Source organism: Pectinophora gossypiella, chromosome Z (assembly GCF_024362695.1).
Source record: "Pectinophora gossypiella chromosome Z, ilPecGoss1.1, whole genome shotgun sequence".
In the NCBI taxonomy this organism is placed as follows: domain Eukaryota; kingdom Metazoa; phylum Arthropoda; class Insecta; order Lepidoptera; family Gelechiidae; genus Pectinophora; species Pectinophora gossypiella.
The window spans coordinates 718,286-734,874 of record NC_065433.1 but is presented as its reverse complement, the minus strand read 5'-3'; the positions used below and the strand labels follow the sequence as shown (position 1 = coordinate 734,874).

At 37.7% G+C, this 16,589-nt stretch overlaps 1 protein-coding gene across 1 annotated transcript in view; it reads right to left on the bottom strand.

The window, feature by feature from the left end:
- The window catches only part of LOC126380086 (calpain-C), a 56,517-nt gene that overhangs the window by 26,807 nt on the left and 13,121 nt on the right, over nt 1-16,589 (bottom strand). Inside the window, exon 2 of the mRNA XM_050029307.1 lies at nt 12,123-12,261. Coding sequence (XP_049885264.1) covers nt 12,123-12,260 — 138 coding nt within the window. The 5' untranslated portion in view covers nt 12,261. The remainder of the gene's footprint in view (nt 1-12,122; nt 12,262-16,589) is intronic.

Here is a 16,589-nt window from a genome sequence, read left to right as displayed (position 1 = left end):
CTACGCTGGTCTATACAAGTTTAGTAAGCTTACCGTCTACGTCCTTGATATACATATAACTAAGGCTAACGACTATATCGCAATTGGGGTAGTCAGATGTACATCCATCGCAAGATGAACTATGCACCCACACATCGAGCTTTCCGTTAAACCAACGTGATAGGTGGCGAGCCAAAAATCAAAAAAACCTTTTTTTATCGAACTCAGTGCGATAGTGGTTGAACTTTTCGTCCGAAACGAGCTCAGTGGACGTTCTAAAGAATTTCCAAAGTAAACGACCTTTCAAGAGCTCTCGTATTTGGAACTAGACAGGAAATTATTGTAATAAATTGCTATTGACCATATAGATCGCCGTTTATTGTAATTTAGATTGCGTGGGTGATGTTGATGTAAATTAAAAAATCATTTACTTTCAATGTGGTTTATCATCATCATCAAAGAACACTTATTGAATATCAAGATTGTATTTCACTTTTATCCTAAAATACGAGTACCTATCTACTGCGTCGCATATTACCTACAACAAATTTTGCACCTGAAAGTTGAAAACAAAGATATAAGGTAGCCATATCATAGTTAAGGTACTACATTCATATCACTTACTCAATTAAAAAAACTTTTACTGTTGTTACATTTCACGAATTCTACAGTAAACAATTCCACTACATAAGGCTTTGGCATATCAAAAGCGAGTCAGAAGCAGCGCGGGGTAGTTACAATGGGGGTCCGCGTTCAGTTTATATATTAATTCTCGTGGAATATTTTCCCACAATGTTGTGGAAGAACATTTGTCAACGTTTGTAACTTTGTCTTCTAAATCAAACTAATTCTATGTGTTTCTTTGTGTAAATCCGTGATACAAGCTGCCACCGCGCAAGCCCGCGATCAAACTGCGCCTGCGCTCTGCTTTTAGTGTGACGCACTTATTACAGTTTCTTGTATTACAACATGCGCGGACCTACTCAGACTGCGCCGCTTCTGACCTTCTTTTGGTGTGCCGAAGCTTTTAAGGTTGAAAATCGTAGGTATGCAAATACATGGAAATCATACTTAGATCGCCGTAGTAAGTGTGCCGGTACTTCGGTTACTTTCACCGAGATGTTCTTAAATTACGTACCGCACCTGCCCCAACATTACCGGACTAGTATCCGGTGTCCGCATATTGCAGGAAATTTTGGAAGGGAAAATAGATGAGAAACGGGGAAGGGGTAGAAGGAGAATAAATTGGCTGGATAATATTAAGAAGTGGACTGAAAATAGGGACGCAGCCGCGCTCCCCAGACTGGCTCTGGTTAGGGAAGACTTTGCGGTGGTGGTCAACGACGCCCGATAGGGCATGGCAGTTTTAGAAGAAGACCTGGTGTACAAACTACCTAATTGATTTTTGGCATAGAAATTAGTTTTCTTTTTATTTCACGTGTCTTTTCACTGCTTCCATAGTCCAGTGGTTGATCGTTGTGCTCGCGGTCCAGAGGTCCCGGGTTCGAATCCCGGTGGGGACAAATCATAAAAATCACTTTGTGATCCCTAGTTTGCTTAAGACATTACGAGCTGATCACCTGATTGTCCAAAAGTAAGATGATCCGTACTTCGGAAGGCACGTTAAGCCGTTGGTTCCGGTTACTGCTTACGGTAAGTACGTAGTCGTTACATGAGTCATGTCAGGGGCCTATGGCGGCTCAATAGTAACCCTGACACCAAGGTTGATAGGGTAATCCACCTCACAACCTACATGATAGAAGACGTGTCTTTTTTCTGTAAAGGGGACGCTGCGCTCTGACTGGCTCATTCCACGCGGATAGGTCTCGGAAGTGATTGATATTGATCGAACTTAGTCGCTGGCGTCTTTTGAAGTATGGAACCCTACAAAGATAACATAAAACTCTTCGCCAGCTGTGTTCAAGTCCCTGACAAGATCCCATGACACTACCATGGTAGTCACGCGTTCTTTAAGAGTCTATAGAGGTTGTATAGTAGTTGACCTTATAGACTTTTTCTTGAAGGAGGAAAGCTAAAAGATGGAGGGACAAGTGTTGCATTTTCTATCATTGCCATAGATAGAACTAATGGAAATCCCATACACTTTACTCGACCTCAATACGACAATAGACCTGTGTTATTGAGCAAAAAATAGACGCAGTGTGGACGAGAGAGGCTTTTACAACAATATCACACTTTGTTATGATAAAGGTATCTGTACTACAATGTACGGTCACGAGCACCAATATGTATACACTTTAATACCATGTCACATTAACACTTTTGACAAATTAAACCGTAAGTCTCATTAAATGTCAAATATGTTAGTGCGACAGGGTTCTAAAGTGGGCACATGATATTACTCGTGCATGACTGTACTACAAGAACATCCTGCCTCTGTTACGGTTAAAATATTGAATGATAAAATGAGGAGTATTCTACATCAGATCCTCACTTAAAAAATAAGTGTAAAAATATTGTAAAAATAATATACTAAGTATGATAATTATCACTGACTAATAATTTAGTAGTATCTCTAGTACTCTCTACCAGTTGCAGTGCTCTTACCGGGTCCATGTTGATACTAAGTATAATACTTACTTCTGTATTTTTATAACACCATATTTTGTACGAACACAAGGTCGCAATATTTTTTTCTTTTTCTATTGATCTTAATTTGAATGGAAATATTCTGTCTGCCAAAAAATTATGTACCTAATATAAGTACTCTCACAAAGAGTATTGCAAGATGTATTGTAATATCGGCCCCAAGGACCACCACTTAACCTTCGACACACACGCACCACCGAAGCAGCACAAGAAGTTCCAACCTACGAATAAATTATTTATATTATGTTGGCACCTACGAATAAATTATTTATTCGTAGGTGCCAACATAATAATATTTATAGGTACCGAATTTTTGTTGAACAGAACTACAAATTACTACATTTTAAATTTGAATTTGGAACATTTAATATTAACAATTGAAAACCCTGTAAATTTTATTCATTTTTAGAGTTCCGAAATACGTTTTGGTGTTTGTTTGCATTAAAGGTAAAACATAATCGAATAAAACGGGAACAATCTATTTACATACTTACAAGTTTGTACAGAACCCTCGGCCAGCGAGACTGACTCGCATTTCACCGGCTTTTTATATTTAATTTTTATATTGAAAAAAGTTTCCAAGAATTTCGTACCGGATAAAAATCTATTTTTAATTTCGTACCGGATAAAAATCTATTTTTATCCGGTACGAAATTCTTGGAAACTTTTTTTAGAGACTAAAAAATTTTGACCTCGATTGAAACTATGTATTATACCTAGCTTGTCTAATGCGAGGTTTTATTAACAAACTTTGCATCCGAATGAGACTTTAAGGCGACGAGACACTATACACCTCTGCCTACCCCTACGGAGATACATGTGTGATGATAAATATGTGGGTAGGTAGTTTAATCTCAGACATCTAGAAGAGTCTATCAGCCAGCTAGATACGAGTAACTTTGTTTGCGAACGGATATCGACTATTCTCGGTCAAAGTCAGTGAAAGGAATTCAAGGACTGTCATCTATGCTGTTTATTAAAAAGTAAGTTTAATGTTAGTTGGCAACAGTTTTTTTTTTCAATGTAAAAACCTTTGTTTGGTCAAGTCTATAGAGCTGCTTACCGATTGTTACATATTATCGTCACTGGAAAGGCAAAATTTCTCTTAATATCGAGAAAAAGCCGTTTTTAAATGATTTTTCATAACTATTTACCCATTTATCCAATTTCGACGAATTCCACGTAATACTATCTTTTTTTTTTCATTTTCTACATCTAGCAATACATAACTATCACAACATGGACTGCTATTTTAGCATATATTGGCGCTTAAGTAATTTTCCCTATCCAGTGACGATATTTTCTTTTTTTGACGTGCATTCGATATTTGAAAATGCAAATGAAAATAAGTATTATGGAATAGGCTTTTTGGCGGGAAACGGGAACGGGACAGTTGCTTTCTTCATTGAATAATCTAAATAATTAATACGAAGTGGTGTTTTGTGGTTAATGATCGCATTAAGTTAGTCGGAAGACATTCGCGAGTGTTATTATATCGGAGTATTCAATAAACAAAGTGTATCTGCCTATTTTCGCTTCGTGCCAGGAAGCCGCTTCATAACTCGAAAGTTTATGCGGACTTTTGAGTTAATTCGTTTGGGGTTCGGAGTAGGAGTCTACTCCGAGGGTGGGGGCTTAGGTTTCATCATCATCATCTTTCATCATTTCATCAATCATCAAGAAAAAAAATACGTAAGACATGGCTGTATGGGCATAGTTCCCTTTGCCTTACCCTTCGGGGAAAACCAAAACAAAAAAAAAAAGTATTATGGAATACTGTAAAAACACAGGCAAATGAATCCTTTCGTCGTTAACTTTTTTTTAAACAGCTTATTCGCTAAATAGTAGTGGAGCAGCATGGCGCGGCTGTACGTACCTAAGTATTTGAAAAAAGAAAATAGGAGTAAAATAGAGCAATAATTAATAATAATCGGTAAATTTCTTCATACTATTTTATATAAAACCCATTTGTAAAATCGAAATTGTAGAATTTAATATAAGGCGTGATGACTCTACCTGTAGGTAATATTGTGAACAAATGCAACAGTTATAATAATAATTGCTCCACATTTTGAACAGCAAAAAGCGTAAAATCTGAAATGTATTGTTTGTTTCACCAACAAATAGATTCCCATTTCTAAAAAAAAACAATACTTTTTAACTTTGTGCCTACGCTAATAAGGATCAAAGAAGAACAGCTGTGCTTATCCGGATATATTTAATATACTTTTTTTTTGTAAATCTTATTAAAGAAAAAAGGTGATATTTTTTCTTTTTTTTTTCCTATAAGTGCCCACGGAGTTAGTGCCAGTCTAGTAAATAAATCTTATTGATGGTACGGTGTCGGTCCCAGACGTACGAGTATATCTCCATAGTTTTAAATAACTGATCCTAAGCGCAGGCAGGCGCGTAGGCGAAGCGCGTGTCGAATATAATATTAAGTAAATACTAAATAAATGTTCGGTAATGTAGATATCAAATTATATACTAAGTCTACGATAGGGAAGATGTAATTATACTCAGGTTATAAAGTTAAATCATAAAGTAATAGGTACTACATCAAAGTAGTAACTTTATCATGTAAAGGTGGATATTATAATTATCAAATTGCTACGTGAAGACTCCTACGTGATATGTGTTTAAAGGTTATAGTTTACTCGACTTTTACTAGAAGGAATTTCTTAATAGAAGTAAAACAAACGAAGTATCAAAGAATAACTTATATTCTCAACAAGCAGTATGCTGGACAAAACCCCAGTATTGGGATATCATCTTATAGCATCCTACAATTACACAAAATAAATATAGGTACAATAAATAAAGGTTGGTACTTAACTTATTTCGACTCGACGTATCGGTGGTTCCCAACAGACTGCCCGACTGTCCCTTACTTCGAGCCAGCCCGCCAGTCCCCACCACACACTATATCACGTTATTAACAACCAATCACAACACAGCAAAAGTGTTTTACTTACAACACAACGACTTTTAACAAACTAATCATAATAATGATAAAACTAATCATCATACAAATTCTTGATAATATTATCTACATTATTTATTCCTAATTTCATTACACAAATTATCTTTGAACATCTTAAAAGTAACCGATCAGAAATTATGTCTTGTGTATGACATTCCAGCGGAAATTAAAACTTAAATTATTATTTCCGTCTTACGTTATTTATTTTAAATCAATATTTCGGTGAAAATCACCATTGTAACATATTTTTATATTTATGACATAATATACCCACACCAATAATATAACACGGCCATACTGACTATGCTTCGTTCTCGAAGCATAAAGAGAAGAAAGAAGAAAAAGAAAATATATATAATATATATTTACATGTAATACATCCTATTAATTATCTAATATAGTGATTTGCCACATAAATAATACTTATGAATAATAAAATAAGAATAATATCGTAAAATAGATACTGGGACCACTTGCGACATGCCATCCCCACATACGCCGCCAGGATGAGATGAATTGGCAATAGCAAGATAGTCGGCGGACGTATAGATATTATAAAAATAAAATAGATACTGGGACTTCTGCGACATGTCATCCCCATTCGTTCGCTGCCAGTACGAGATGAATGACAATCAGCAAGATAGTCGGCACAAGCGAATAAATAATAATATCGTAAAATAGATACTGGGACTTCTGCGACATGTCATCCCCATTCGTTCGCTGCCAGTACGAGATGAATGACAATCAGCAAGATAGTCGGCACAAGCGAATAAATAATAATATCGTAAAATAGATATTGGGACTTCTGCGACATGTCATCCCCATTCGTTCGCTGCCAGTACGAGATGAATGACAATCAGCAAGATAGTCGGCGAGCGAATAAATACTAAGTGAAATATATAAGAGGATAGTATACATATATTGTATTATATTGAAACAAAAAAAAAAGTTAATTTTACTATTACTATTTTTTATTGCACCTACAGATACATTACATATATTATTCATATACCAATCAATTTAGTCTTAATAATCAAATATGACAGGTGGTCACGTACCACACTTAAAAGAAAAATGTCTGTGTATCATTACAGACCTTATTACTAACAACATTTTTATTACATAACAAAAAAAAAAGCATAATATTGATCAACTTACTTTGTTGTAATTAATGAACAAAATAAAAGGAGAAAGAAAAAGAGAAGAAAAATATAATAATAATAATACTACGTAATACTCGCAATTCACTGAATGGCATCTTCTACGATAGCATTTTCTTCAACCCATTCCCCGGGCCAAAATCGTAACTTATCCTTTGAAACAGTTATATCGTGTTGACCTCTGCGCCGTAATTTAAAACGATCATTTTCCAAAATATCTACTATTTCATAAGGCCCTCTAAACTTTGCCCGTAATTTCTCATGGCGCCTATGATCTTGAGATACATAAACTATATCATGTAAATTATAAGTTTTGTTATTACGTCTTACTGAATCAAATCTTGATTTAAATTTACTTGCCGTTTCTTGTAATCGTCTGTGAGCTAATTCCCTATCGGCACGAATATCAAAAGTCTGATCTAAGACATCACTGTCAAGGACATCATTCAAACGAGCTTGAACAGATGGAATGTTTGCATTGCAACCAATCAACAAGCGTATTGGAGAAAATCCGGTTGATTTCTGTATAGTAGTGTTGATTGATTGCTGCACCCTCCATAAACCGTTTGGCCAGTCTGACGGATCATTCGATGTTGTCGCTAACATATTGATAACTGTGGCTACATATCTTTCGACCTGTCCATTGCCACGAGGTGTACCAGTTGCTATCATATGATGATCTATATTTAATTCTCGAAATAATTCTCTAATTTGATTAGAGCTAAAATTTGTACCTCTATCAGTAATTACCAACGAAGGTGACCCGAAAAGTGTGACAGTTTCTCTTATGATAGGTACCAACTCCTGGGCTGTCAATGTTTTGAGTTTCTTAAGTAGACAAAATTTTGTAAACCCATCAACAATCAGCAAGACATGTTTATAACCTTCTACAGATTGGGGAAAAGGACCTGTACAGTCGAGATGAATAGTATGGAAGGGAATAGCTGATTTATCAATAGGATGGAGGAACCCTTGTTTAGGTCCACTGTGTCCTTTTCGTTCTGTGCAAACCAAACAATGAGTCAGATATTTTTTTATGAACATTGCCATGCCGGGGAACCAAAAATTTTCATTAATTTTGTCAACAACTTTATCAAATCCCACATGGCAGTTTTCGTCATGGAACAATCGCAAGATACTCAGTCTACTACCCTTCGGAATAAATAATTTCGGTTGAGAGTCTCTATCAAATTTGTAATACAAAAGATTGTTGTGAACTATATATTGATTTGCATCCAAATCCCCAGCTTGAACCTTTTCAACTAATGTCAATGTTTCTGGATCACTTTGTTGCGCAATCTCCAACCATGAACGAGGATCATCAACGATCAAGTTGACGCTGGTCGGAACAGGCTTACAGGACGTCCTATGGATAGGGGTCTCAACAGGATTACGGCTAAGAAAATCAACATGATGTATGTATTTCCCTTTCTTGTATTCTATTTCGAAATTGAAATCTTGTAAGAACGTCCACCAACGTGCAACACGCGGTGACAAATCTCGTTTATTAGCAGTACATTTTATTGCATTACAATCTGTAATAATTTTAAATTTAATACCCAAAAGATAAACTCGAAAATGTTTTAGAGCGTTGTATATTGCCAATGTTTCCAAGTCATAAGAACTATATTTTGCTTCCGCAGGGCTTGTTCTTTTACTATAATATGCTACAACTTTATTAGTACCATTACTCTTTTGTATTAAAATAGCACCATAGCCTAAAGAGCTGGCATCCGTGTGGACTTCTGTAGGTAGATCGGGATCATAAATTGATAACAATGGTTTCGAAATTAAACATTGAATAACATATTGTCGTGCCGCCTCCTGTTCAGAACCCCATCTCCAGGGTTCATTTTGTTTTGTCAGTTGAGTTATAGAAGCTGTCTTTGAGGCAAACGCGGGAATAAATTTTCTAAAATAACTGGCAAGGCCCATAAATTGGCGAACTTGTTTGACTGTTCGGGGGGCTGGAGAATTTACAAGAGCAAAGATCTTATTTTCGCTGGGCCTAACTGTTCCTCCTGAAATGTATCGTCCCAAGTATTCTATACCATCAACAAAAAAATTACATTTCTTTAAATTTATAACGAAACCTGCAGCTGAAAGTGCCTCCAAAGTACGATCCAAATATGTCAATCCTTCTTCCATAGTCGTGAACGGTATTAATAAATCGTCTATATAAACAACGACAAATTTCAAATGTTGGACTGCTTTGCTGATCGATCTTTGAAATACGGCTGGACCATTACATATCCCGAAAGGCATCTTTAAAAACTCGTAATGGCCATCCGGGGTTACAAAAGCGGTAAATTTTACAGAATCAGGGTCGACAGGAATCTGATGGAACCCGTTTTTCATATCAATGGATATGAAATACCTAGCACGACCCAGTTTATCGATTTGGTCCTCAATTAAGGGAAGAGGGTAACTATCCTTTTCAATTATCTTGTTCAAAGCCCTATAGTCAATGCAAAGCCGTGGACTACCATCTTTCTTTTTCACCAGCAACACGGGACTAGCATAGGGTGAATCGCTTTCTTGGATTATTCGTTTTTTTAGTAAGTCTTCAACTATATTATTAACCTTTTCTTTTTCAATAGGGGCAAGTCTATAAGGGCGATAATTCACAACTTCGTCTTTTTTTAATTTAATTTTGAGTTCCCCAGTTTGAACTGTACCAATATTTACAGGAGATGCTAGTACAGATTCATGTTTTTGGAAAATTTCATTAATTTTAAGCTGCAAATCATTATCTAAATGTTCAGTATGTTTAGCCAGTTCCGAGAATTTGTCGCCCTCAGAAACCTCTGCCAAGTTAACCTCCGCAATTTGTTGTTGAATTATTTTACAGCCTGAAGAGTCAATGATAATTGACACACCAGAATGATGAGTAATATTTGTGCCAATAAGTAGATCATATTGAAAATCAACATCATGTGCCACATATATATCCAGCTCAAGGCAGACATCCTCAAACCTTACCGGAACGGTAATAGTGGCAAATAAATGTATCCTTCCATTTCCTATCCCATTAACATACATTGAACAAGGCTGAAGATGACAATCAAGTTTCCTTGCAATGGACTCTTTAATGATACTACAGCCAGCTCCCGTGTCGACAAGAGAGTTCAGCCGAACATCATTTATGCTAACTGGCGTTAATTTTAAGCTTGAATTTACGATCGATATATTAACATGAGGAACTAGTCATGGGTTTTTACTAGTATCAGTGACTCGAATTTTGGCAAAACAGGTGGATTCATCGTGTCCCTGTTTTTTGCAGAAAGTGCAGGATTTTTTAGTTTGGTCAACTGGAGTTGACGTTTGATTTGGGAAACGACAATCTGCTATCAGATGTCCGCGCCTTTTACAGTTAAAACAATATATGTTGTCCCTTGCACTGCTGTTTTGATGGTTATTTAATTTAACACGTTTGTTTTCTGTTGGCCCCGAGGAGCTACTTGATGAATTATCGAATGATCGTTTTTTGGTCTTGACGTATGACGTGAAAAGAGATATCAAGTCCGATACAGATTTAGCACTACTATTGAAAGAAGCCATTCTCACATTGTTATCACGAATACTGCCACAAATCAATTCCACTAATTGTCCTTCGGTAAAACTGACTTTCGTAGCCTTTAGTAGCCTCACTTTTTCCCTGGCATATTCACAGTAAGTATCAGCATCATCAGAGGAATAAGTAATGGCCTTATAAAGTTTTTGTGAAAGATTTTTCTTTTCGGGATACAAAGCAACAATTTCTGAACGAAAATTCTGCCAAGTTCTCCCGTCCTCAGGTTCCCACGTTTCGAACCATAAAAGTGCAGAACCCTTAAGGGCCTTACCTGCCTTGGCAACCTGGGCGATACTGCTCCAATTAAACTCCTTCCCAAGTTTCTCTATGTTGTCGCACCATGATGATGCTCCGTTGTCACTGGTAGAAGGGTCGAAAACTGGTAAAGCCACATCATGTTCTTGATGGTGTTTAGCTGCTACTGCATCCCGTAACGCTTTTAACAAGGTCTCAAGAGTGTTTGGATCCATGACAATGCACCTGAAATTTGCGAAAATAAAAGAATGTTAAATAAATGTAAAACAGTGATTATCTATCCCACTTCTGATGTCGAATATAATATTAAGTAAATACTAAATAAATGTTCGGTAATGTAGATATCAAATTATATACTAAGTCTACGATAGGGAAGATGTAATTATACTCAGGTTATAAAGTTAAATCATAAAGTAATAGGTACTACATCAAAGTAGTAACTTTATCATGTAAAGGTGGATATTATAATTATCAAATTGCTACGTGAAGACTCCTACGTGATATGTGTTTAAAGGTTATAGTTTACTCGACTTTTACTAGAAGGAATTTCTTAATAGAAGTAAAACAAACGAAGTATCAAAGAATAACTTATATTCTCAACAAGCAGTATGCTGGACAAAACCCCAGTATTGGGATATCATCTTATAGCATCCTACAATTACACAAAATAAATATAGGTACAATAAATAAAGGTTGGTACTTAACTTATTTCGACTCGACGTATCGGTGGTTCCCAACAGACTGCCCGACTGTCCCTTACTTCGAGCCAGCCCGCCAGTCCCCACCACACACTATATCACGTTATTAACAACCAATCACAACACAGCAAAAGTGTTTTACTTACAACACAACGACTTTTAACAAACTAATCATAATAATGATAAAACTAATCATCATACAAATTCTTGATAATATTATCTACATTATTTATTCCTAATTTCATTACACAAATTATCTTTGAACATCTTAAAAGTAACCGATCAGAAATTATGTCTTGTGTATGACATTCCAGCGGAAATTAAAACTTAAATTATTATTTCCGTCTTACGTTATTTATTTTAAATCAATATTTCGGTGAAAATCACCATTGTAACATATTTTTATATTTATGACATAATATACCCACACCAATAATATAACACGCGCATTACCGTTAGCTCATAACATAACGCTACTAAATTGAGCAGCATAAGCGGCGGCCCGGTTGGAACGTAACGATGACCTTCGCGATCTAGCAGCCTTGCTTTTTTGGCGTATTTTGAAAATTTAAAAGTGAATTTCAATCCGCGGCCTGAGAAACAGTTTGTTTTGTTTTTTTATTGTAGCAGTAGCAGGCAGTTAGTTACTAGTTACTTGGAACTTTCACTATACTAGTATCCAAGATGGAAGTAGTGAACACAGTGACTGAACCGATTCGGATGAAAAATGGCACACAAACGGATCGTAACCAATTGTAGACCAGGTATAATTTATTCAACACAAACATGTCAATTTCTATTAAGTATGGCCACGTGCCAAAAGATTCTTGTCTCTTCATTAGAGAAAGAAGAAATGTATTTACCTTAGCTCGCTTCCAGATGAAGTGGAAGGGCGGGGTCTGGTGGTAGAAGACGGAGGTCTGCGTGGCGGGGAAGTCCGGGTCCTCCCACAGCTCACCCCGCTGCAGGCATGTCGCCTTGATGCGCTCGTAGTCTGTCATCCTGACACAAAAAAATATATATTTTAGTCCATCATAATACATGTAAAAAACGTTCTGAAAAGTATTAGACGACTAAAAAGAAATTAGGAATGAAATCGGTAAAGTCGTCTTTTCTCCAAATTCAAATTGAAGTTACTTAACACAATAATTATACGAAATAGTAAAAACGAAAACGTGTTTATTATCCGCCCTACAAAGGGCATGCCGCGAAGATGCATATTATATCTTGTTCGAAGTAGTCTAAAGTAAACCGTAACAAGTTAATTATTCGAAGGAAAAGTGAAGTTAATAGAATTGCAAAGATGTTTCTCATGGCTAAAGGAGAACAATCGCGTATTTTCTAATTCAACGGTGAAAACTGTTGCCACTTAGGCACACGTGTGCTACATACCTTCTTACAACTAGTTGTAGTAGTTTTTATTATGGCACGCAGCGGGAATACACTTCTTATCTCGTGTGGGTTGTGAGGTGCATTAACAATCTCATCAACCCTGGTGTCAGGGTTAATATTGAGCCGCCAAAGGCCCCTGACATGACTCATGTAACGACTACTTACTTACATCAATAAGTAGTAACTGAGACCAACGGCTTAACGTGCCTTCCGACGCACGGATCATCTTACTTTCGGACAAACAGGTGATCAGCCTGTAATGTCCTAACCAAACTAGGGATCACAAAGTAATTTATGTGATATTTCCCCACCGGGATTCGTACCCGGGACCTCCGGATCGTGAGCCTAACGCTCAACCACTGCACCACGGAGGCCGTGGGGAATTCCTGTTATTTACAAAACAGAGCGACTACTGAACTTTGTATTACTAAGTAACATTTCCGAATAAAAACAAATGCTAATTTCCATGTTCATCAATTATTAGATTTACCGCGTATCAGAATTTGAATTCAGAACTACTTTTTATTGTTTGGTTCACGCGGGAATCGAAACAAAACAACAATAAAGTACATAGTTCTAAATTCAAATTCTGATACGCGATAAATCTAATAATTGATGAACATCATACATTCAAATTATGATATAACTCCCGGCAAACTTCTTGAGCATCGAGTGTCGTAGTGGGGGAAAGTTCGCGCACGTACACTTCCGTGCAAAAAAAATGAACTTTTGATTATTTTCTTAACTTCATTAAAAAAAACTAATTATTATATTATTTAATTATGTAAATAAAACTAAACTTATATTATTATAGTTTATTAAAACTTATATTATATTATTAAATATTTAATAAAAAACTAATCGTCAGGTAAGTATAATATTCCTTCCATGAGGTTGAAACCAGCAATACCAGAGCTAGTACTAGGTTTTGGATCTGTAGACATAGACCTCGTGCTAGTAACTAATTCTTAAACTTAAAAAAATGAGCAATAACAAAAAAATCCAACAAAAGAGCAATCACAAAAACGTGACAGTTTCACTGCACGCAAGTGTATTCGGGAGTCAAAGGGACGAAGACACAGTGCGCGGGGGAAGTATCGACTGATCTACCAATAGCCGGTCAATGCGGGACTCACCCACCCCCGCGCCCCGTACCGCACCACCAAAGAGATCTAAAATTCGGTTGTGCGCAGTCAAGGTCGATGCTCAAGAAGTTTGCCGGGACCTATACACGATGTTTGGCGAGGGACAATAAGGAAATAGAAGCACTAAAGTCACTTTGTTTTGTGAACTTCAACTAATGTTTTGACAATATTTTTTTTTTCAGTGTAGACTCCCGGGCATGTCGTAAGAGTCTATTAATCTCGTTTTATAACGCGATTGTACCTACCTATTTCAGTAATAAGCTATGTATGACATTTATAATTTCTCATTGGTCGCAATCTTTCAAAATAACGAACCATCTTGTGGTTCATATTAATGATTTTCGGTTCTGCCTACCCCCATAGGGATATACTTGACCTTATAGCCTACCTGTACCCTTTGTCACTGTAGAGTCTATTCTTTACGTTGGATGATACTACAAGTGGGTGTATGTTATCGACTTAGTTGCGCGGACGCCGGCGTCAACTCGGCGCCGGCACAAGAAGGCTGCGCAAACGCCTCTCAAAAGACATCAACGCGTTTAATGTTGCACAATTTTTGTATTAGGTAACCTTTCTTGTTTGTGGGTTTAATTGATTAGAAACGAATCGCATTTTTTGTTGTTAATATTTCATAATGTTTGAAGCCTGTCACATTCATTTGGAATAAACTTTTCTCTAGTCTGGGTATCTGTGATGAGATGTGTTGGAGTGTACGCTCGATACCCGCTCAAATTGCTGACTGATACAAGTCCAAGTGATTCGGAAGTCCAGGTCCAGTCCATTTTTTTAGCATGGTGCATAGAAGTAGAGTCAAAAAAACAGAAGCTTCTTAACTAACTTTCGCCAGGGACAAGTCCGATAAGAAACCCTTCATTGACTCCACTAAGGTCCGCTGCCAGAATAAGTGCATTTTCTTGGTCTGTCAATTTCGCACTAATCTGTAAGTACTTTTATATTTCTATCCAGTTATCATACGTACCAGGCTAGAGCGCAAGAACTATAGAAGTATTTCATGTCATTAAGAGACGGTGAGCCGTGCTTTCCCACTCTTCTATTTTCAGTGGGCTTAAGCTTTTGTTGACTTATTGTAGATTTGCCGCAGATGCCATTAACTACTTGGCCGGACAAACGGGAAGCGCTGAAGGCTCTCACCCGGTACAACGTTTAAGACAACAGGCCTGGGGCGCCCAGTTGGGCGCGAACCTCGGCTCAGGGCGTCGTCTGAGAGGAAAAATATTTGAAAGAATTGGTCGACCCTAGTGGGTCGCTAGTGATAAGCACTGATTGAGATAAATCGTCGATTACGCCAGCGGAGTCGGTATCGGGGTTCTGAAGTGTTTGGTGTCGCGAGCTGATTGGCTTGTCGTTGGGATCATATATTACGTCCATCGAGTGGGCTTAAGTATGTACCTATTTTATATTTTAAAGACTTTTGTGTGAATGTGTGACGTTTCCCCTGAAACCTGTGTTAAACGCTTCCGTACCGCTTCAGTGCCTGACCTTCAGTGTCTCATGCAACTCACACGACAGGCACCCAGTTCATGCAACAGACGCCCAGCTGGTTCAGTTAACGAGCATATCCGAGATTCACCGTGGGGCGCGACATGGTTCGAGTTTCTTACGACACCGTTATGATACATAATTGGTGATCACAAAGCACCGCTAATACGCTCCGGCAATTTGGCAGCACGCTTGTGGTGATATTGTTTTGTTTTAGTAGTCCTCCTCTATCATGTGGGTCTGTAAGGCCTTATTACACTAACCGATTGAACGGTTACGACGCGTCGTGTAGGTATATTAAATGTAAGGCGAAATCGTGTATCATTACAACGCCCGATTCCGACACCTCGTGCGCGATCAGGCGCATAATGTATTCTACTTCTCCTTATCGTGTGGGTCGTGATGTGGAATACCAACCCCATCAACCTTGGTGACAGGGTTAATGTCTATGTAAGTAGCAACCGGGACTAACCGCTTAATGCAGCACGAATTATCTTACTTTCGGATGGCGATCAGCCTGCAATGTTCTCACCACACCAGGGACTCACAAAGTCTTGTTGATATGTCCCCTCAACCTTACAGACGTTAATAATAAAAATATCATCATCATCAATTTAAGAGCCACGCTCTACGCGCTCGTCCTAGTATGGCTTTGTAATAGATTACTCTGGGCGCCATTCCACTTGCGTCAGACAGAGTAAGTACTGCGGGGCGAAAGGCAAGAGGGAAACCACTGCCCTATTTTTCCCTAAAAAGTAGCATGGAAAATGCTGCACCGACAAGAGCGTAGTAAGAATATACATAGTATTTTTTATTATCTGTTGCGATCATGCGTTGCGAAAGTGGTGCGTCAGGGTCGTAGTATGTGGGGTAGCCCCAAGTCGGATAAGTCGACACAATGGACCAGATTAACTGTCACCATGGAAGCGTATGGTAGTTTTAAATTTTGTTTTATATTAATCAGTGGCGGCCCTAGGGCGGTGCGAGGTGTGCCACCGCACCAGGCGGGGGGAGGGGGAGGGGGGGCAAAATCAACCAAGACTGGGCCACCCTGGCCACAAACTAACTTCATCGGGTTAGATTGCGGCCAAAGCAGCACACAGCACTCATACAGGGTAGCCGTAAACAAATTTTTTAAAAGACTTAAACATGTTGTCTGTGGCCGTATACTAATCTAAAAATTTTGTATTGTAAAGGGCTGAAGGGTGTCACTTTCATGTCTGTCACCACCTAAATATTTTGCTAGAGCCGCCACTGATATTAGTATTAATTTAATTTCTAAATAATTTGTAC